Genomic DNA, 23,440 nt, shown 5'->3' with positions numbered 1-23,440 from the left:
GATTGGGTTTTTCTTTTGTTTGTTTGTTTTTTTTCAAGGTATGGTTCTGCTGTTTGTGGTGTGGATGAAGCGCAGAGAGAAGGAGCGGCAAGCGAAGCCCCTGCTGATCGACCCAGAGGACGACGTCAGAGACAACATCCTGAAGTATGATGAAGAGGGAGGTGGAGAGGAAGACCAGGTATGACAGATTACTACAGATATACACAAACCAGGCATAGCAATACGCAACGCTGACAAGTGAAGAGAATAACACTGATTATCCCCTCATCATGGCGCCATGATGTGTTAAGATTTTTAGGCCTGCTTCACGTCGTCAGGCGGGTTTTATTTAACTGATTCCCTGATTCTACAGGTTGGGCAATAATCAGGACTGGTGTGGCATTTTCCCCCTGGTTGCTAATGATTGGATGCGTATCTTCGTCATAAAGGAATATTTGATTTCATTTGACTAATCTTACTTATGAAGTAAATGACTGTTATTACGTTGTAAAACGGGTTTGCATCTTTGTCTGTGCAGCATCCTATGACTGTTTTCACAGTGAAATTATATATTTACTCAGATTACCAGTAATATTGTTGCATTCCTAAAATAAGGGGTCAAGTCAATTTTTGCCAAAGGTGTTTTTTTTTTATTTGTTTTTATTTTGTTTTGTTTTTTGTTCCTAAATCATCTTTTGATTAAAAAAAATGATTTTGGCCATTATTTTAGGCAGGTGACAATATTAAAATCTTACTTTTTTACAGCCAAAATATGTTTTTGCAGCAAACATCCTAAATAGCGCTTTTGAAGCTAAGGAGTATTTGTGGCTTTCAACTACATAGACTTAAACAAAAGCCTGTTTATTACTCCACAGGAAGCTATTAAATGTCTCCAGGGAAAACTTGCTTAGTTCATTTATCTGGAAGAAAGAATAAACTTTGTTTAAATTCTTCCACTAAAATGAAGTGCTTTCACCAACGCACTCGTTTCAACACATTCATGCGCTGCGTTGACCTCCTGCGGATAAAGCACAGATTGAGCTCATATTAACAGTGTCTCACTTTTATTGAGTTTCCTAGAAAGCTGTTGGAAAAGGTCAACACGCATGAACACTCTTGTGCTTTTTCCCGCCTCGGTCGACTGTTGGAAACAACACGAAGAGCCGACAGAAACTGCATATGATAAATCTGACGTAGCGCAATGAGCCATTTGCAGCCGTTTTTGCGAGATTCATGACCTTAATGACTGTCACAAAGCAGCTTTTCACACACTTCACAAAGCATCTCTGCTCTCGTCTCTTGGAACGATACAAAACCTTCAAACTTTTTACAAAAGCTTCTACATCTGCGCAGGGATAATTATAGCGCCGTTCTGTCTGTTTAAGGGTTTTGATCATGATCCGTATTGGCAGTATTCCTGGTACCTCAGCATGAACCAGCAGCCATTTGGGTTCTGAAAAGAAAAGGCACTGACAAGTTTAAGATTCCTGCTGATCTCGTCTGGCAGAATAAACACCATGCGTTTTTTGTTTTGTTTTTTTTTTGTTTGTTTTTTCTTCACACAAATCTCATCTTATTAATTCTGATTTGTTGTGCAGGTTAAAAAATTTTTTTATGTAAATAAAAAATCCAGTATTGTTACTTTCAAGCTCAGCACAGAGGAAATATAATGAACGTGAAAGAAAACAACATATTGGCGAAACATAGATAAAGTCTGCTTTTTTTCTTTCTGTAAGGCGTTTTGTTTTAGATACGAAGCGAAATACAAAGTTTAAACAAATATCTACAAACTGTGTCATACTTTTGCTGATTTTCCAACCATGTCTTTCTAGCCATTTTTGTGCTATCCTAAATATGTTGAAGTTTAGGGATGTCAAGCTGCATATTCCTTCGTCCTCTGCAGCCTGGCTATTTTCTATGCAATTAAAGTCCCTGAACTGGGAGCCGAATTGAGAGCAGACAGTTAAGTAAATAAATGTTATTTTGATTCTCACTTATTCCCAACACCTACACACACCGATATGTGGAGAGTAAAACACGCGAGCAACAGATGGTTGTGGTCCTCGCAGGCTTCTTTGCACTGACATGCCTGGATGAAGATTTAATGGGCAAATTTATGAATCATATGTAGGAGAACAGTGAAGAGATAAACAGTCTGTTCTGTTTCTATTGAGTTAATTAGTGGGGGGGGAGAGAAAGATTTAAAAGCGCAAACAACAGGAGGACAAGAAAGCTAAAGGATTGGAAGGATTTCCAACCGGAGGAGTGTATCATAATGTAAACTCTACAGCGGCTGTTTTTAGGCCATGTCAAGATCATGAATATTCTGACTGATTTAAAAAGAAAAAAAGTCATGAACAGATTCTTAAAAATATTAATAAAAAGCTGTGTCTGCGTTCAATAAGGAAAATTATTATACACGTTTTCACATTCATCACAATCTCCAGGAATTTGCGATTGTTTTTGTGACTTTTATTTTATAGTCAAAATCACAGATTTTGTGTTCAAACTATCAAGATATTTACAAAAAAAAATGCTAGCGAAATTTCCGCTCACGTATGAGGACTTTTGTTACCATGGCGATCACAGACCACAGCTCATAAGGCTGAGGCAGCAGGGCAGTGGAAGCAACACTGCCATCTGCAGGTGGGAGTTGGCATTCACTTAAACTCAATGTTTTTCACCATTTTTGTGGAAAACCTGCAACAAAATGCGCATTAGTCCAACAAAATGTGTGGATCTGCCGATTTTGCATGAAGTTCCACAATCTCGTAATTACAAAACACCAGAGGGACTGATTTAATTGATTGATAAAATAATATTTAAACACTGTTATTATGAAGATACAGTTTATGTGTCACCTCCTGTGCCCCCTTGAGTCTAGAGGGCCAAATAAAAAGCTATGGACGGCCAGATTTGAGTTTGACACTAAACACGGACGAGTCTCTTCACGAAGAATTCTTTGATTGGTGTATTTTTGTGATGTTTCCGATGCTCCTCACCGATTTTAATCTCGATTTCTCTCTCTCTGGTCGTTTCATCCAGGACTACGACCTGAGCCAGCTGCAGCAGCCGGAGTCTCTGGACCACATCATCAGCAAGCCAACGGGGGTGCGCCGGGTCGATGAGAGGCCCGTGATTGCTGAGTCGCAGTACCCTGTCAGACCCAGCGTGCCCCACCCTGGGGACATAGGAGACTTCATAAACGACGTAGGTTTTTAGTTCGACACCTTCTTTCAACGTCTTCTGGGATCCATGACTTAAAAATGTATCGTGCATCCATGTTTTTATAGTGGGCACTTGTTTTTATACTTAAAAATAATTATGCCGTCATAACGGTTTATGGCTAATATAAAGCGATTTTTCCTTCTCTTGTGAGAATTAACTTTCTGCCAGCAGCGTTCCTGGTAGGGCTGTTTGTTTTGTGTCTCAATCAGCTTTCGGCCAATGATGGATCATTAGAAGCCTTCCCGGTGGGTGAGCCGGAGAAGAGGAGTTTACCGCATTCTTTAAAGTCACCTGCACCCCTGAATCTGCTTTCTCAGCAGAAAAAACAGCTCCTGAAAACACTAATTTTTGTATTTCACAAGGAAAACTCTAGTAGGAGAAAAGGTTCTTTGGTCAGTTTTTAAGGGCTGGACAGGTACGGAAAAAGACAAAAATCAGAGAAGAAAAGAAAAGACTTGTGTCTTCAGATTTCTCCTTCCTTCCTTCCTTCCTTCCTTCCTTCCTTCCTTCTCTTTGGTTTTACCAGTTTGAATGTTTTGAAGAAAATCTTCCACACATCCAAAGTGAGGTCTCGTAGTTAAACTTTAAAACTGGGCTTAAAAGGACTGAGTAGTTTGGAAATTCAAGTTTGAAAAAGTAAGTAATTTGGACATGAAGAACACGTGGCTTCCCTTGAGGTTGAATATCCTTAATGCATTTGAAGGATAAGCACTTTTTTTTAAAAAGAAAAACCTCCAAAGTGGCATTAAAGAGCATTTTTGCCATCTCCATGTGTCTTTTGAAAGCACCTATGCAGCCAGGAGGGTACTTGTACATCAAGCTGGCGGGGTGGGTTCAGGGAATGAGGTAGTAATGACAAAAAGTTTGTGCCACCAGCAGGATTTCAAAGCATGAACAAGACCCAGAAATAACTTCCAGCCAAAGAGTCAGAAGGTGGGGAATATATATCTACCTTAAACTTTGAGCAGCCAGCAATCGGGATTACCACACTGTTTTTTTTCTCGATAATCTTTTTCTATGTAGAGCACGACGCTTCTGATGTTTTAAAGTAGTCCTAGGTGCGTGGGATTTTTCTGTCTCCACTTATGAGGTGCTGGAAGGAGCTCCGGAGCTCCTTGTTTGGTGGGGTGTTGATGGAAAGGCTTTGGAAATGATGTTATGGTTTTTGAAACATTGGCATAAATGCATCTGCATGGGTTAACAGCATGCATCCAGCAACAACATCAGATGTTCTTGTTGTTCTCTTGGAATGGTCGTTGTTGTATATCGTAAAATTAAGTCTTTCTCAGCCGTCAGAACAATAAACAGCCCCATCATCGCTAAGACGTTTTTCAACTTTTTATGGGAAAAATTTTATTTTTTAGGGGGGGGTTTTCGAAATTGCGATGTTTCCATTAAGCTAATTTATTTTTATAATTTCAAGTTGTGCAATTATATGGCTAATGGAAACACAACCAGAGAGACCACCATACTTTTCTACACACAGCCTCCTCTGAGAACAACAGAGTTACAATTCCCATCCAGGAGTTCTTGTCTGGCAAATGGAGCTAAAAAGAAGTTACTTATTGAAGAACCATACAAATGTACATAATTCTCTCTAATGTTTTTGTTCCTCAAAAAGTAGTCGTCTCATGTGGATACAAAAAATGGATAGCCGAAGTGGACTAGAATATTCTCAAAGAATAGACTTTAAAATACTGTTGTTGGTTTATAAATCACTGAATGGTTTAGCACCACAATACATTAAAGATTTGCTGCTGTTGTATCAACCTTCCAGAACCTCTCAGGTCTTCTGGTTCTGCTTCTGCTCTGCATCCCCAGAACCAGAACCAAACAAGGAGAAGCAGCATTCAGCTTCTATGCACCACAAATCTGGAACAAACTTCCAGAAAACTGTAAAACAGCTGAAACACTGACTTCCTTTAAATCTCGACTAAAAACCCACTTGTTTAGAGTTGTATTTGAAACAGTGCCATTTAATGATGGCACTTGACTTAATGTAATGTTTTGATTGTTGATTCTATTCTATTGCATGACTTTGTGGTTCTGTGTTTATGATGTAAAGCACTTGGAAAATGCCTTGCAGCTGAAATGTGCTATACAAATAAAATTCAACTGATTGATGATTGATTGACTAGCTCAAGAGAAAAATCAACATTGCCGTACAAGTGCATTTCTGCATGAAAGACAGCAACAAACTTCTACCTAAATAGTTCCACCAGGGCCTGGTGTTGAGCTCGGTCAACCAAGGGCTGGGTTTGCAAATTACTCTGTGGCTAGAAAACAAGTTCAAAACATCAGTTTCTTGTTTGTATCATGTAACATTGTTTACTGCGCTGTGCTTGATTAAAGAATTATGAATTGAATTGAATTAATGGAAACATCACAATTGAAAAATTGCACTTCGCTCCTCTAGAAAGACCAACTCTCAAGTTTTTTTGTCATTCCGGAAAGGCCACTAATGATTTAGTTTTGTGTTCATAGCAAAACTAAGCACAAATTGTTTATGCGAGCTCTGACCTCATGTAAGCAATTTCCTTCTTCTCTCTTTACGGCTTCAGGGTCTGAGGGCCGCCGATAACGACCCCACCGCCCCACCGTACGACTCCCTGCTGGTGTTCGACTATGAGGGTAGCGGTTCGACCGCCGGCTCCGTCAGCTCGCTCAACTCCACCAGCTCAGGAGACCAGGACTACGACTACCTCAACGACTGGGGTCCGCGTTTCAAGAAGCTGGCAGATCTCTACGGGGGAGGAGCGGACGACTGAGAGCGGGGCGCGGGCGGCGCAGGGGTGGTGGGCGGGGCTGGCTGTGGCAGGGGTCTGGAGAGGCAGGAGCGGTCGAGAGAGGATGTAAAGCACCCGACAACACGAAGAGACCACGGTAGAGAGCTGAGAGGAACGGACCCTTTTCCACGGGCTGCAGTAGTCGGCCGAGCCTGCAGACGTGAACTCCGCTGCAATGCAACTGTATTCTGGCTTTATGGTTTTTAGTGCCGAGTTTGTAGTGTGACATTTTCAGTTTTTCACCTTTTTCTTCTTTTTTGGTTCCCTGTTCTCTCGCCACGCTGGACCTGGATTCCTCCGGGGACGAATCAAGGCGGGCCACGAGACACATGAGTAGTGAATTTTGTGCTTTGATTGATTGTTGAAAACAAAGCTATCTCCCGCTTTAGTCTCACACTGAAGAGAATGTTTTTATTTGGGAGGGAAAGAGGGGGAAGGGCGCGCTCGCCGACTCTCTCTTTAACTCTTTGTCAACTTGAATTTCCTTAGAACAGAAGCACTGTCATTTTATAAAGTGCCTTTTGTGGTGTGTTTTTGTATCAGACTCCTGCTATCTCAGGATTGGTTGCTGTTCGTGCAGTACAGCGGGGGCGACGCGCTCTGCCGTGTCCCCCGTCATCCTCAGACCAGCCCTGCCCGTCTTGGTTTTTTTTGTTTTGTTTTTTTGTCCTTGCCCAACCGCAGACATGCAAACAGCCCCGGCAGCCTGTCCCAGGAGAGGGAGGATGCAACCCAGGGCGGACCACCGGATCCCATAGCCCATCGAGTTAAAGAGTTGTCGAGGGAGGGTTGGACCACCCTCTTCTCCAAGAACCTGCTCAGTCCACTAGCATCCTCCCTTAACCTCCAAAACCCTCGTCAACCCAGTGTCAACATTTTTTTAATACATGTTGGGGGTTTTATAATTTATTGGAGAATGCTTGCCTTTCTTCTGTGGACTCATGAGGTTTTAAGGAGCCTTTGTGTTGAGACGCTTGCCTGTCCCTTGTATGGTTTTGTGTTGCTAACTCCACGATGTAAAGCTTAACGTAGGCATGAATTCGATTAGTCCGAAAAACGTTGATCGAGGGGAACTCAAATGACTCGGAACGAAGACGCCTGAAGAAGATTCTTTTGGTCGCCTTGAACATTCCTGTTTATCCTTTTTTTTTGTTTGTTTGGTTTTTTTTTAGGCTGACAAAGCTATTAAAAGGTGCATGATTTATTTTTTTTTTTTTTTGGTTTAGTTTTTTTATTTTTCTTCAGATGTTTTACTCAAAGCACTTGTTACTCTGTGGTGAGAATGTGAAAATAGTCAGCAGAAACTATATGAATATACTCTGTATAAAGACACTGAGAAAATAAAAAAAAATACTGTAAAATACGTATTTTTCAAGTATCAATGACGTATAGCAGGGAAAATAAGTATTTGTCAGGAGATAGATGCGTAACGGGCCTATCACACTGCAACTCATTCCAGACGTTAGTATTTATCCACGTAATCTAAAAGCATGCAAAAAAATCAAAACAAATTTCAGTTTTTACGCAGAAACTCTGCTCTTTATTGATTCAAATATTTGTGTTAGCTGATTTAGTCCTAATTAAATCCTAATTAAAGCTGTGATGCATTGTATCACAGAAGATCTTCACGGCCTCCATGTGGTAAATACACTAATTGGTTTGGTTTACAAACTTATTTCTGAACTCATAAATGTTCTTGTCAGCAATGTTGGGGGCATTTACTAAAAGTGAGAGGAACATCATGTTCTTTTTAAATGACCATAATCCTCTTCTCACCAAACAAATGACATTTAAAAAGTCTTGGAAGTAGCAGATCAAGTTATTCTCAAAAACAATAACGTAATGGATTTAAATAAAATGGTCTCTATGCACAAGACTCCACTGAAGAAGGAAAATCATGTTTGCTGCAGAACAATTGTGAAAGCCCCTGGAACACGTGTCAAACTCAAGGCCCGGGGGCCAAATCTGGCCCGCCATGGCTTTTTATGTGGCCCTCTAGACTCTGAATTACATCAAAAAGTCGCTCCAGTTTTTCATAAATATGCAAAATTCACACAAAATCAACAGATCCCCACAATTGTACTGCAAATTTTTCTCAAAATTGGTCAGAAGCATTGAGTGACTGCTGCCTCAGCCTTACTTGATGTCAAGTTATAGTCCGTGACTGATAAGGTGATTAATTAAAAGTCTCATTTAACGTCGTACATTATCTCGAATATCGTAAGAATTCCTCACAATTATTTATAAATTAGCACCACAAAGTCCCTGATTCTGATTGCAAAAAAAACACAAAAACAATCACAAAATCCTGGATGAACTGATCAGCATTGAAAAATGTTCAATATTATTTAAACTTAAAATATCAAGAATCACCTATTGAATAGTAAAACAGTTATTTATTAACAGTTTATCAATACATTCTGGAACAACCGGCCCTTTAAGAACATTCAGATCTTTGATTCGGCCCTAATTAAAAATGGGTTTGACGCCCCTGCCCTAGAACATAGCCTAGTCAAAGTTTTTGGACTTTTTGGATGCCACCATGACACATTTGGAGGAGGAATGGTGCTACGTTTGCACCAAACGTACCACAAAAACAGTGAAGTTTTGGGGTGGAAACATCATGTCACCTTTCAGCATGTGGAATTTGATCATGTGAAAATGGAACGTGGGTGTATTATCTTTTTCTTTTTTCTTTTTTTTTTTTTTAAAGCAAGACCATGATCCTAAACACACAGCCGTGAAAATGCTTAACGGGTTTCAGAGAAAATTCTCCACTTATTTTGTTGACTGGACAAGTCGGCTTTAAATCCAATTAAAAACCACTGGAAAAAAAATATACAGATGAGAGCAAAGGAGACGCTTTAAAATAATTTGAAGACGTGTCAAAATCTCACCCGACCATGCTACTGTTTTCTCTACACAGAAAGCGACTTGAAGCAGTCTGAACCAACAGAGGCTCAAACGCCATGAATCTGGATTCAACAAACTATTTTTGACCTCTTTGTTTTGATTTTGGTGGATTGCTTGCGTTACTCTCGTGCCAGTATGCTGATTGTTAAAAATCTTTCCTGAGAAGAAAGTCAACAGTACTTATATTCCCTGCTGTAAAGGTTGCTGCTCTCCCTCTCAAGCTCCTCGGCGAGCTTTGGTGGCCCGTTCACTTGTAAAAAAAAATATATATATATATATAAAAACAAAAACAAAAAATTTTTTTTAAAAGTGGCTCTTCTGTTAAAATACGACTTCTCTCAAGATGCTTGCTTTTAAATTTTCTGCTTCAGTTCTGCTAACTTTTTTCCATTTCACATCTTTTCTATATGAAACATGCCCTATGGTCTGCCTCTGACGGACGCGCTCCCTCGGTCGGCTTCTTGCCTTGGGACGACTCATTAGCCATGCCTGCTGATATGATATTATTCAAGGTACTGGAGTTCTTTTATTTATTCATCTCGATACTGGATGTGCGCTTCAGGAAATAAACAACACATGTTTTGAAAATGTGCCATCTTTTTTTCTTTCATTTTTTTTCTTTTAATATTCCCTCCACGCATCACCTTCAGGGTTGATGCTGAATTATGTATAATGGCCTTGTTTATTCAACGCTGGTCATTTCTTACAGAGTGTTGCTCAAAGCTTTGAATTTCTACGAGCCTATACGATCGTGTTTTGATGCAGTTTTTTTTGTTTGTTTGGTTGGGGTTTTTTTGGTATCCATCTCCTCTTGCGTCTCCGGAAACATCATTGGCACCTCTAGCAAAGGTGTGGAAAATTAATCTTTTACGGCAGTAGCATAATCTCTCTCTCTCTCTTTCTCTCTCTCTCTCACGCACAAAACGAGAAAAAATCCAAACTTCAATGTGGCGAAGGAAAATTCCGCTGTTTAGAAAGAAATGTTTTTAACAAGATCGACGGTGGCACAAACCGTAGATCTGAGCTGAAACTATTTCTAACTATTGCTAGCAGGACATTAGTGTCGCCGGAAAACACTGAAAACTGTCCAGTTTAAAGACGAGCGGAGCAGATATTTTATATCCTGTTTTACTATTTAACATCCATTTTATGTCCCTCAAACTATTCCACACCCTCTGTTGTCCAGCCACGGTGGGCGGCCGCCTCAACAAGTCTCCTCGGTCTTTTGAAGCATCTCACATCCTCCACCATAACTATCACAGGTCCCAAAGTGCCTTTCCACACACCTATTCTTCATTCCTTGCCAGAACAATCCGCAGAGTGGAGCTGTTGGGAAGATCAGCCATGACTTCAAGGAGTTTATTTTAATTTATTTTATTTTATGTTTCTGTACATTCTGCTGTTTAGCCGTTGTTGTTGTTTGTCTTTACTTGTTTAGCACTGAGCTTATTTTGTTTGGACGTTATTCTCAGTGCCTGTTCATGTCATCACCTTCCTTTAGTTGTCACTATTCCCATCCTAGCTGTTATGCATCGGTGTAATCACACACGCACACACACACACGCACACACACACACACACACATCTGTTCCTTATCCCAGTAATCACTCCTCCTCAGTATTTATTCACCTGGTTTTTTTCAGTCATTTGTCAGAATCCTCTGTAGCCTGCTGATTCTTACTCTGGAGTTTTTCTTCCACCTTTTTTTTTTTTCTTTCCTGCCACTCCACAGATTTGTAAGACCTGCTGGACAAGATAGGTTTTTCTTTTGGTTATTTTTTTGTCCCTCCTGACTGTATTTTAGTCTTCACCCACCACATCTCTCGACACTATCTTGCCATATTTGTACCCCAGGCATGTAGAATGTCATTGATTCCTATTTAGACGTTCGATAGAAACTGATCAACCCAAAAATGTAGAGAATTAATCCTTTCACTTGCATTAATGCATCCCTGCCTTGCATCGCGGTGACAGGAAGACTCCCTGCCCTCAGTAGACTTCCTCCAACTTCTTTCCCATTTAACATTGTTGCATGTTTAATTTGATCGCCAGAAGCTACAGACTTGGGTAAAAAACTCTGCAGACAACAGGTCTCAAAAAAATGTTTGGTGCTTAACACTGAAAGTGAAACTGACAGCATGACTTATTTTCTGAAAAAACTCATTCCTACACATTCAGTTGACAATATAAAAATAATGATGGATGTGTACCCCAGGTTTAGTAGCTTTTATTACGGTAATGATCCAAATAAAAAAAACTTAAAGATAACACTAATACATATAGACTAACATTGATGTCTTGATCCAGTTGACCACTAGCTGCGTTTCCCCTAACCATGGAATTTCCCAAATTGAAATTACAAAAATAAATTAGTTTAATGGAGACCAGTTTTGAAAAAAAACAACTCACAATTGGTTTATTGGCCTTATTGACACAGACAAAACTGCAATGGAAACACTGTTTTGGCTTCGCATGAGTCACGTGATCAACAACCAGATGTTACTACAGGTGGAAACGACAGAGAAGACGACAGGAAGTAGTAGGAGGATGTTGTTGCTCCAAATTCTGAGTAAGACGTCAACGTCTCCTCTGATCGGTTGATATATGATGAGCTCTAATACTGTGGCTGAATTATGACAATAATCTCATGTAACTGCCAACTTCGCTGCCATGATTTTTCATGACTTATCGCGTGAGCAAGCTAATTCACGTGTGATTTTAATTTCATTTCTTATTCAATGGAAATACCACAATTACAAAATCTTTTTTCCCACATCAGCAGAATATCAACAATGCCGTTTTGCACAGTTGTAATGAAAACTCGGCTGCTGTAAATTTCACAACCTTCGTCCCGATTCGCATCGATTTGACATCCATCAAAAGTATTTCCTCACCCATCCAATTCGTTAAATTCAGCTGTTTCAATTACTTCCATAACAAGTGTATGTAATCCAATAACCAGGCATGCAGACCAGAACGGGTCGCACCCAGGACATCAGAGAGTTCCAAGGTGGATTAGTTTCAATTGTGAATTTCCCTTTACTACTTATTCTATCTAGAGTTAACTGTAAGTGCATTTACAGCAGACTTGAAGAGATTGGGAATGAGAGCAACTTAAATACAAAGTGGTAGGTGAGATAAAATAATAGAGGGAGAGACGGCAGATGCTCAGCTGCACAGAGAGTCACCAACTTTCTGCAGAGTCAGTAGTTACTGACCTCCAAACTTCCCGTAGTCTCCAGGTATATATTCCTATGTAGATGGAGCGAGTCTGGTGTGGAAGAACTTGACATATTTATGCAGAAGCATGACCTCGACCTGGCAAAACGCTTTTGTTGTAAGAGTGGTGATTGGGAGTCAGGCCTCCTCGTCCAAAATCTGTCACAGAATGCACAAAAGTTACCGCAAACACACTCCTTAGCTTTGTAGAAAGTCTTCCCTGAAATCTTCAAACTCCAATGGCTGCAGAGGGTGGGACTTTATCATATGATGTGCAAAAAGTCAGACAAGCAATCACTTTTGGCAATATAGTGCACTGTAAAAATGAGACAGGACTTAATGACCCACCAAATCTGCTTCAAAGTCTCATCTTAAGGCCAATGCAAAATGCTATTTTTTTGACATTCTTACATACATGGTAGCATTGACTAGGGCTGAAACAATTCCTCGAATGATTCGAGTACCTCCATTAATAAAATTCATCGAGGAAAATTTATCTGACTTGAAGCTTTATTAAATTATGTTTTATTATGCAGTGCACCGTGTTCTGGCCGGATGATTATTTGTGGTGGGCAGCCCTCTTACTTCTGCCTATCAGTTGTTGTGGACTGCTAGCAGCGAGGTGTTGAATTGTTCAGTTTTGTGAGGGTTTGGGGGAGAAATAAGGATTGTTAAGGTCTGCGGTGTGATGGTTGGACTACGACAGCTTTTGTGGCGTCGGAATTGCGTCCTCACTGTTTTGTAGTGAACGGTAGGAATGGCACAGAGAGAGAGAGGGAGACAGACAGACGATTCCTCGAATAATTGTAAAAATATTTTATAGTGTATTCGATTACTAAAATATTCTTTTACAACGGCCCTTGTATTGACCCTTTGCAACTACATCACTTAATCGTTCGAGGCACCATGATGGACGTCGGAAGTGAGGGTCGGGAGTATTGATCTGAGCAATGCGAGTTGTTTTCCCAAGTTATTGTAAGTTTATTCATGGCATTTACTTCTTCTAGTCAAACTAATTTGTTTTTGAGCGTAACTCACCTGGTTGTGGCCCATAAAACGTGTATTTACAGAAGCTTGAAATAACTAGCTTAGAAACCAACTCTTACTTCCTCCCTCCTGACGTGTTGATAAAATTACCCACTTTGCCTGAATTCACCCCACATGATTTATGCCACTATGTCATAAACAGCGTCCCCCTTAAACCGGAGCAGCCTTAAGGACGTACTAAAGACGAGATGCTAACCGTTTTTCCTCCCCATACATGCTAGGCTACATGACAGTGCGGTCTTGTTTCCATGATTACTGATGGTTAGATGCGTACCTTCACCATAATGCGATATTTGATATGCTTCTAATTATGCTTACTTATAATATATATGAATGTTAATCTTATTACCTTGTAAAAAGTCCGTGATTACACCGAGGGCTGTCAGTCATGAGGGCTGCTTTCCATCGCCACTGCTGTGTCTTTCCTCATTAAAAGTTATACAATAAAATGACAAGTTTGGTTTGTATTCTTATCACAGACAGACGATTTTTACTGCGAAATCAACTAAATAAAAGCGACATTAGGCCACCGGATGTGCGCTTTTTGACAGGCTTTTTGTGAGCATAGCTTGTTTTTTGACGTCCGTCCTCGCGAGAGGGCCGAGTTTCGAAGTGAGTGACGTCACGTGCAAAGGACAAATAGGAAACGAACGGCTTTTATTAAGATTATGCTACTAAAATAAAACATAAACTTACTTTAAAAGTGTTAACACAAAACAGTTTACCAGCTTAAAAATCGAATCTCACTATGTTTTCCTCTCCTATTTGTTTTATAACATCACTACTTCCTTTTTGCACGTGCACCGTTTCTTTTTCCGTTGTAAAATGACGTATTTCGTTAAAGGTGGTATAGACTCTCTCCGCAAATTATGCTCTTAATGTGTGACTCCTTTGTTTTGGATACCGTCTTCGTTTTGGAACAGTTCACCTTTTTTCATTGCCGCCTGTACCTCGTCGCCTAGGGAGCGAGGCCCTCTGCGGCGGAGCACTGCAGGCACGCAGGTCAGGATGTGCGTTTGTGACCGTTCCTTGTGATTTCAATTAGTCAGCCGAAACGCCCCGCAAAAAAAAAAAAAAAAAAAAAAAGGCCCGCTGGGGACTTAGAGGGGATTTAATCCTCTCCGGCTGTGTGTCTATCAATTAGCCACACCATTAATCCCCACGGCGTAATCTCATTAGATAGAGCGCCTTTAATGAGACGCCCGTAGAGGAAAGGCAGGAAGACGGGCAGGAGAGAGAGAGGGGGAGAAAAATGAGTCTGTGTGGCGTGATGCAGGTAGGCCGTGTGGAGAGGTGATTAGTGGGACGGGGGAGAGGGGTCAGCAGAGGGAAGGAAAACCGAGCGCAGCGGGAGCAATGCATAACATTTAGAGAGTGCTTTGGAGGAAAAGCTCACATGGAGGGGAAGGCAGCGGAGAGATATTTTCTCTGCTCACTTTTTTTTTCAGGGAAAAAAAAAAGTAGAAACCTGGGCGATGAAAAGAGTAAAAAAAAAAAAGCAGGTGTGAGCAAGGACTCAATGAAAAAGAAGAAGAAAAAAAAACTCCGGAGTTCTTAATGAGAGGTGATTTAATTCCCCGAGTGTCCGGGTGGACTAATAAACCTAACTTAACCTTTATGGTTGTAAAATAATGAACTCTTCCGCAGGATTGTGGACCTGTGTTAATAGGAGCGCCATCCGCGGAGGTGGGAAGGGCTGAAATTATAATCAAACCGGGAAGAAGTCATCTCAGTCGCAAGCTGTCAGCAGAAAGGAATATTAAGTTCAAGGACGGGCTCTTTGATGGGCTTAGGTGAAATTTCTTTTTCCTGGTGGAGGAGGAGAGGAAGCTCCAGTTACTCCTCACAACCTCCCTCCTCTCCGCCCTTCTTCTGGAGAAAGGAGCTTTGCTGCTGGCTTGCAGCCAGAGCCTCATGTGTTGTAAATAAAGTTCTCTTCAAACATGTCCTAGCCTGGCTTTTTTTTCTTCATTTTTTTTCTTTCTTTCTCCATTTCCTCTCCGGAGTCTCCTGGGCTGACCCAGAGAACGGTTCAATTTGAAAAACACCACGGTGGTGATGTTGGCTGGGACGCCGGCTGCGTGATCAACCGCTGGTGGTTTTAGTGTTTATGTTGTTATTCCACAGAAGAACAGGCCCGGATGGACAGGCTCTGCTGGCTGGGTGTTTGTTTTTTATTTTTTTTATTTCTGCTGACACCACTCTCAGCCTTCTTCTGCTATATTTCAGGAGTCTGTCTACAATGAGATCAAAGCACCAGAATGGATTTCATGTTCCTCCTGGAGAAAGTATCTGCCGCCTGACGAGTACCGTACTTATTTATGATGTGGACGCGATGGAGATAATCTGCTCCCCCCAAAACATCAGGTTAGGCTATCGAAAATACTTCTAAAAACCACAACGTTCAATATAAATTGGAATAAAACTGAACTTCTTCTAATTGGTAGTAAATCAACACTAAGTAAACTTCATAACTTCTCCATTTTGGTTGATAACTCCTCAATGTAAGAGTCTGGATGTCACCCTCTTCCTTTGCCTCCCATGTCAATAATATCACTCTGTCAGCCTACTTTCATCGTCTCCGTCCTTCTCTCGCTGCTGTTCTGGTCCACAGTCTGGTCACTTCTAGTTTAGGTTACTGTAGTTGTCTTCTCTTTGGTCTGCCACAGAAAAACTCTCCATAAATTACAGTCGGTTGAAAATTCAGCTGCTCGTATCATCAGACCTGTTCTCCAACAGCTCCACTGGCTTCCCATCTCACGCCTTCAAATCGGTTCACAACCTCCTCCTCTCCCCTCGTATCTTTTGGACCTCCTTCACATTGCTGCACCGATCCAAACCCTCAGATCCTCTTCTTCTGGTCATCTCACTCTTCCCGCTGTCCGTCTTGTTACTATGGGGACCAGAGCGTTCAGCCGCTCTGCTCCCAAACTCCCGTTACATCGACTCTTTGGTGCACTTCAAGTTCAAACTCGAAACCCATCAATTTCAAGCAGCTTACGCTCTTTGATTGCGATCGCGTCTTCTTTTTAAATCTTGGTTTTTTGCACATTTTTCCTATACATTTCAATTTTGTGTTTGTTTTCAATGTCAAATTATGTAAGGTGACCTTGAGTGTCCAGAAAGGTGCCTACAAAAAAAATTTATTATTTATTATTATGTATTTAATTGCGATTTCGTGTGACGAATGGTGGATATTTTTGAAGTGGAAGTGAAACGATACACAGTTTTCTAAGGAGGTTGAAAAAAAACTGTACTAATGAAAAAAAAACAGGTGCGACGACGGTAAAAACGATGTTTAAAGGAAGAAATGTTGTGACGGCTTCCTGAACACGGAGGGTCTGAAAGACCAGGAGCTTCTTAAAGAGACAGAGACCTCTTTAAGAGGCCTATATGCGGTCCAAGTGCAATAATTTCTTTTAAGTCATGTCTGATATGCAACAACTGAACGTAATATAATTTTTGTGCCTGGAAAATACATAATACCGCCTGCCATTTTTTAAAGGGTTTTACAAGGTAGACACCTATTTGGCAGATACATTCCTCAAATATCCTTGCTAAACATTTGTGGTTTGTTTTTATGAGAAGAAAAATCAATCAACAAGTTAATGATAATAATTGGTCCCAAACCAATCGGACTTTAGTCGACCTTACAATGTGTGAGTTCTACAACAGCATTCGCTCACTGTGCTGAGGTAACCGTCTACAAGGCAAAACTCCAGGCTTGATATACGTCGGTGAGTTATGCATAATTAATCAGATGACTAGAAATGCTGTGCAATAGACTTCTTCACATCGTGTTTTTGCATTAAAGATGCATGCAGCCCCTATGTCTGCAACATGAAATAAATCAAAAACGCCTTTAAGTGTAAACCCACTGAGAGACAATCGCCACTGGCACCAAAACATAAATGCAACAGACTTTAGACTGCTTTATTTCTCCATAAAGCAGTCTACATGTTATCCATAAACTATATCATTGGCTTAAATGGATACAATATGCAGCATTTTTTTGTATTCGTTTTGAGCCCAGTTGTGCTTTTATTGTGATTTTTTTTTTTTTTTTTTTACGTATCTGCTGAAGTGAAAAATGTGCCAGAAAGACAGAGGTGGGTTCTGACATTACATTTTCATGACTGGAAATATTTGTAATAACATTCCCACTGAGCAGTTAACGCTTTTGTTGCAGAAATCAGAGGTTGTCTCTTAGGACCGTTCTGGGTTGGCTTTGTATGTTCTCCCATTATGTGTGGGGTTTTTTTTGTTTATTTGGGGCTTTTTTGACAGGTTCTCCAGTTTTCGCTAAAAATCCAAAACAAGCGGGTTTAGGTTAATTTGAGATTCTTTCTATGCTTGGCTTTGTGTGTAGCAGTTTCTTTTTTCTATCCCGCCTCTCATCAGTAGACTGTTGAAGATCGGCAGGATCAACTCTGCAACCTGAACAGCATCAAAGGGGCACAGAAAACGAACGGTGTTTTTATTCCACTCCGATTGGATCAGTGGATCTCATTGTAAGTATTAGAAACTGTTTACCTGTTTGTCATAACCGAATGAGATTTTTACTTGAAACATGTTCTAACAAGTGTTCTAGATACAAGTGTAGCTAGAACCTTTAGAGTGCCTTCTGAAGGCATGTTGTGTTTTTTAGACGTAACATCCAGACTACACAGTGCCACTGATCTGTAAAAGTTTAAGGAGATCTTTGTTTTTTGAACATGCAAACTTTTGTGTTAAGTTAGCATGTTCTCCTATCTTGGCCTTTGCTCTCCTATACAGTTCCACTCGATTTTAATCTCCATTCAGTTCTCAGTCTGGGCTTTCTCCCATTGACAAGGATTTTTCCGGTAGGTCTTCAACCAGGCTAATCAGCGAAGTTGTGAGTGATGACGTTGATTTTCGTTGCTGTTTTAGAATTGTAGTCTGCCTGTAGTTTTAGCAACGGCAACAGAGGAAGTGAACAAAGCCGTTCAGTCCGTGTCGGCTACGTTACCAAATATTGAGTTAACGTGGTTGTTTACAGCGCAGGGCAATTTACGGTAAGCTTCATAGCATCAAGCTTGCGTGTTACATACGTCACCCCACAGGCAAACGTTAACGATTGAGTAGAACGTAAAACTTCAACAGGGTTTACGCCTCAAGCAAGCAACTGCTCCTCAAAAGCCCAAGGTCCAGTAGAACAAGGGGACACGCTAATGTTCTGACTTTGGGGGTTTTCCCTGGATACTTCTCTTCCTTCTATACAGCAATCACAAGCATGTTGGCCTAGCATGATTCCCCTCCTGCTGGGAAAAGTGCTGCACATATTCAATTAAGGCTAAGAGATTATTTCTTTGCACACGAGATCTTCTTTAGTGGTGTTGAAGGTACAATCGAGCTTCCATTCTCATCTGTCCCTCTATCTATAACCCAGGCGGATCAGTTGTCTAATCTGAGTAGCAGCGATCATTCACATTCAGACAAAAAGAGGCCAGCTAGTGACTTTTTAAAAGTACTCGCATCTCTTGAATTTTTATGACCGCTTTATTCATTGTGCTTTATTGGGATTTTTTGTGACCGTGCAGCAAAACAGAAAGACCAGACAAGGAGGCGCAACCACGAAGTACCATGGTAGCTCTGGTTGGATCTGTAGAGATCCAGAGAGTGAGAGCAGAATAGCTTTTTGTTGTGTATTCCATCCTGCGACAGACTGGCAACCTGTCCAGGGTGTACCCCGCCTCTCGCCCGGAACGCAGCTGGAGATAGGCACCAGCAACCCTCCCGACCCCATTAAGGAAGAAGGGTGTAAGAAAATGGATGGATGGATGGATGTGTATTCCCTAAATCTGTCCATTATGGGGAGATTGGCAGGAAGAAAGCTATTGTTAGGGGGAAAGCAAACAGAAATTTCCATTTGCAGTTGGCCATAAAGCATGTGGGAGACACAGGAAACATTTAGAAGAAGGTGTTTGCAGGCCAGATTAGACAAAATCAATCTTTTTTTTAGTCAAGATCAATTTTTTTTTCCCCCAAGAAGGAATTTATTTTGCAGCCAGAAAAGAGAAGCACAAACGCAACAGATAGAAATACAAATGTAGCCACAACATTATCTGTGCTTCCTTTGACTATATAAGTGTGCAATTTGACATTTAAAAAGTAAAATTTGCTCAATGGAAACGCATCAATAAAAAAAATAATAATAATTACAAATTTATCTTTTGATAAGTTTTGGCGCTGGGATGAGGTGTTGCTTTTGGTCGTATGAAAATGGGTTTATTTCACGAAACTGCAATCGAAACACTTTTTTTTGCATCCAAGGAGTCACATGATCAACAACCGGCTGCTGCCTCTGGCGTAAACCACGAAGAACAAGACGACAGGAAGTAGTTGGAGGACAATGGCGCCACATTATGTTAATGACTTAATCACTTGAACAAACTTATTTGTGTCAGATTTTAAGTGTGTTCCTTCTCAATTGCAAAATTGCGGTGTTTTTTGACATTAGCGGAACGTTGACAAAGTTTTGCGCACATCTGTAAGGGAAAGGCAGCTAGTCATGATGCAATCAGGACACAGAGATTAGCTACTGCAGTGTGTGTTGATGGGCTACATGCCAATGCTCCAGTTGTTTTCAGATTTTTGTTTGTAGAAAACTGTGTATCATTTTCCGTCCATTAAGCAGTTATAGTTTCCGTTGTTTATATTGTCCTCTTAATATGTAACGTTTTTAGCAGGAATCATGTGAAATGCAAACAGCAGAGCACAGTACCTTCAGTCTGCTGGGGGCACAGTGCATTTTGGAGTCTGACCCGCATCGCCCGACAGATGACTTTGTAAGAGGAGACGTTCTCGTCCTCTGGGCCCAAAACTGTGTGCTGCTTGGCCTGAATCAGCTCCATTAAAGAGGCCAACAGGCTATTAACCCCGGCATCAATACCTCACAGGTTCAGTGACGCTCCCAAACCCCATTCCAGCAGCCGGTCATAAACACCGGCCTTATTATAGCATCTCCTGGCCAGAGCGGCGAGCTCCGGTCGGCCTCGTAACAAAAGAGTCCTGAAGTCAACATTAACCCGGGTGGGTTACAGATGCCAGAAACGAACAAGAGACAGAGTCGTGAGGACGCGGGAGCTAATGAACTGTTGCTCTGGTTTTATGTTTGGGGGTTTAATTCCTGTCAGTGGGCTCCAAATGATTTCATTCAATTTGGTTTGGGGAATAAAAGTGGTTCCGAGCTGCTGGGTTTGTGCATCCAAATGGAAGATAAAGCATACCGACTGAATCGCATTGTGCCACATCAGTTCACCTCAATCATATTCCCTCCCCGGATCTCCTTCCAGCAGATTTTTTATTCATAAGCCCCTGGCTTAATCAACATTAGGCAAGGAGGTGTTGAAAGGAATAAAACAATTTAGCGACTACCAATGCATTTGTCTCACAGCATGAATGCAGCGCGAGTGCAAATGGATTTTTTTTTTAATTCACCGGCTTCCAAAGATAACATCACACTAAAATATGATCCGAGTTTTAGTATTTACAAAGCTATAGGGATCGTGCCGTAATCAGAGTTAAAGTGCAAACCGCGATGAGCTTCTCTGTGAGAGTAAACAAAAGAAGATTGTTTTAGATTAGAGGTTTATCGTGGAAGTGCAGCAGAAACGCCCCACTGAGAGGAACTATCACATCAGTCAAACCCCATCTTGGAATCTGACTTAAGAGACAACTGAGAAGAACACACACACACACATACACACGCACACATACACGCCCACGCATGTGAACACATTTGAACTTGCGTGAGACTCATTAATGATCTCACCCCGGGGTGAAAGCAGAAACAGCGACACGGAGTGAAAGACGTTAAATAAAAGCCTTTTGCAATAAATGTCACGGAGGAAGGAGGCGAGGGTGTCGGGCTGGTGATGTCACTCGTTTCCTCTTCCCCTTGGCAGGCTCACGATGTTTACCCAACACCCTCAGGTGCAGCGACTGAGGCGTCGCTAGGCAACCGCACCATCCCTGGCGCTGCTCTGCCTCTGGCACTCAAGTGGGAGCTTATGTGGACTTAACTCGGAAAAGAGCAGCAGGGCTGAGGAGCGGAAGGGGGGATTACCAGGAAAAATATTGGATTGGGCCGAGACACAAGGGCCGAGGCCTTACCTGAGTCCCCGCTGCCGTCGAACATAGACGCCCTGAGAGGCTTTCGGGCCTCGACAAGCCAAACCAAGAAGAGACCCCGGTTTGGCTTTCTTCTTCTTGGCTTTTTTTTTCCTTTTGATTGATTTTCAGAGCGAAGTCGATGAAACAGGGTCACCGAGCAGACTGGGTGCTTAATGAGTAAAGGGAAATATAAGTGTTGAACGGTGAATGCCGTTATAACCTAATGTTTAAGAGAACGACTCTGTCAGCAACAGTTAAACCTTATAAAGGGAATGAAATATTGCCATCTAGTGGCTGCCGGTTATAAATTCCCGAAGGAAAAGAAAAGCTCCACACTGATGGTTAGCACCCACTAACTGTAACGTATTTAGTCTTTTTTTTAATGCTGTGAAAAATAGAAGATTTTACTTTTATCTTTCAAGTAGATTAATCACCAGAGACCCACAGCTATCAGAGTGACTTACATGCTGAGATAAACCTGAAATTATGGAAGAGTGGAAAGAAAAACAATGAAATAAAAATACTCCGAACTGCATGTTGAATCTGGTCAGATAAGATGTATATTCAACAGCGGATTAGGGTCATTGTATACAGGACGAAAAAGATTCAATGTGTGTGAAATTTCAGAATAATTTCTGAGATTTTTCTCTAGGAAAATTAGTGAGATTAAGTTCTGAATTTCTCCGTTTTTTCCTTACACATTTTCAACTTCTTCTTTTTTTTTTTTTACTCAGAAAATCTGGAATCAGTTTGAGAAATTTTCTAGAAAACACCCTGAAATTTCTGAGTTCTTTTGCTAGAACATTTCTGAGTTTACACTCAGAATTTCTGAGCTTTGTCTCAGAAATTGACTCCTCTCTTCTTTTTCTACCTGCAACGGCCCTAATGCGCTGTGGTGGTACAACACATTTCCCTACAGTGAAACATGGTGGCGGTAGCATCATACTGTGGGGAGGTTTTTCCTAAGCAAAGACAAGAAAGATGGTCAGAGTTGATGGAATGGAGGAGGGAACTAAAGAGTTAACCTGTTGAGAGTTGATAGATGGAAGTATATTCATATGGTCCAGTAAAGGCAACATCTAAATCATGGAAAATCTGTGGAAATCTAGCAATTTATGTTGCTAGATGTTGCTAAGCTGGTAGAAAATATGTCAGAAAGATTTTGTTTTAGTGCATGTGCAATTGTGCAATTGTACACCACATATCATAATTTTAATTCCAAACAGGAATGAAAACCCTGAACACTTGTTCCACTTCTCAATTGAGCACCACTTATAGTTTTGGTCTATCAAAACAAACAAAACAAAACACAAAAAAACCTATAATGTATATTTTTAGGCTTGTGGTGACAAAATCTCAGACGTCAAAAGGACGGGAGTCCTTTTTGTGAGCTGTGTGGTGTTCCTTTTTAATGGACGGCACACACACACACACACACACACACACACACACACACACACACACACACACACACACACACACACACACACACACAACAACAAAAAAGCTGCTCACAATCATTAAACCATCAGGCTGCTTTCCCAGTGGAAGAATGGGCCTAATCATTTCCAGCAAATGGTTTATTATGGCGAATGTTAGCAGCTGATGTGACAGCTGTTGCCAGTGCGCTGTGCAGGGGCTGATAATGGGGACAGCCTTAAACAAGACGACTCAACAAAGAGTCGGACAGACAGGGAAGCAGGCTGCGTGCGTGTGGTTTCGTTCTGAGCCGGTTGATTGTTGCTGCGCTTCACACACACACACACACACACGCCCACACACACCCACACACGAACACACGCACGCATACACACACACACACAGGGGACGCGTATAGTGAATTACAGGTGGTTATACAGATATTAAGGGTTTAGGTCTTTTGTGCACAAAGCCTGCTTAAAGCGTTCGCAGTTCGTACCGACACAGGGTGAGGCCCTCTAGTGGCTGAGCAGAAAATAACAGGATGAGAACTTTAACTGGCCCAGAGGGTCTCTAAACTAAACTAGAAAGTGGGTGAGACTGGTGAAAATGGTGGGACAAGGAGTGCTGGTCAGAACCAGAGCAGAGACTACTGGTCTATCTAAACGCTGACCAGTTTTTAGGTTTCATGTTCACCACTTCTGTCACCAGCG

The 23,440-nt window shown here is 41.2% G+C and overlaps 1 protein-coding gene across 3 annotated transcripts in view; it reads left to right on the top strand.

Moving 5' to 3' along the window:
* The window catches only part of LOC122834324 (cadherin-4-like), a 301,525-nt gene extending 292,054 nt beyond the window's left edge, over positions 1-9,471 (top strand). For all 3 annotated transcript variants that reach the window (XM_044122665.1, XM_044122664.1, XM_044122666.1), the window contains 3 exons: positions 39-178; positions 3,025-3,189; positions 5,769-9,471. In XM_044122665.1, the coding sequence (XP_043978600.1) occupies positions 39-178; positions 3,025-3,189; positions 5,769-5,975 (512 nt within the window). In that variant the 3' untranslated portion in view covers positions 5,976-9,471. The remainder of the gene's footprint in view (positions 1-38; positions 179-3,024; positions 3,190-5,768) is intronic.
* Positions 9,472-23,440: the final 13,969 nt, after the last annotated feature.

This window comes from Gambusia affinis, linkage group LG07 (assembly GCF_019740435.1).
Source record: "Gambusia affinis linkage group LG07, SWU_Gaff_1.0, whole genome shotgun sequence".
Lineage (NCBI taxonomy): Eukaryota > Metazoa > Chordata > Actinopteri > Cyprinodontiformes > Poeciliidae > Gambusia > Gambusia affinis.
This window is presented reverse-complemented; position numbering and strand designations above follow the sequence as displayed.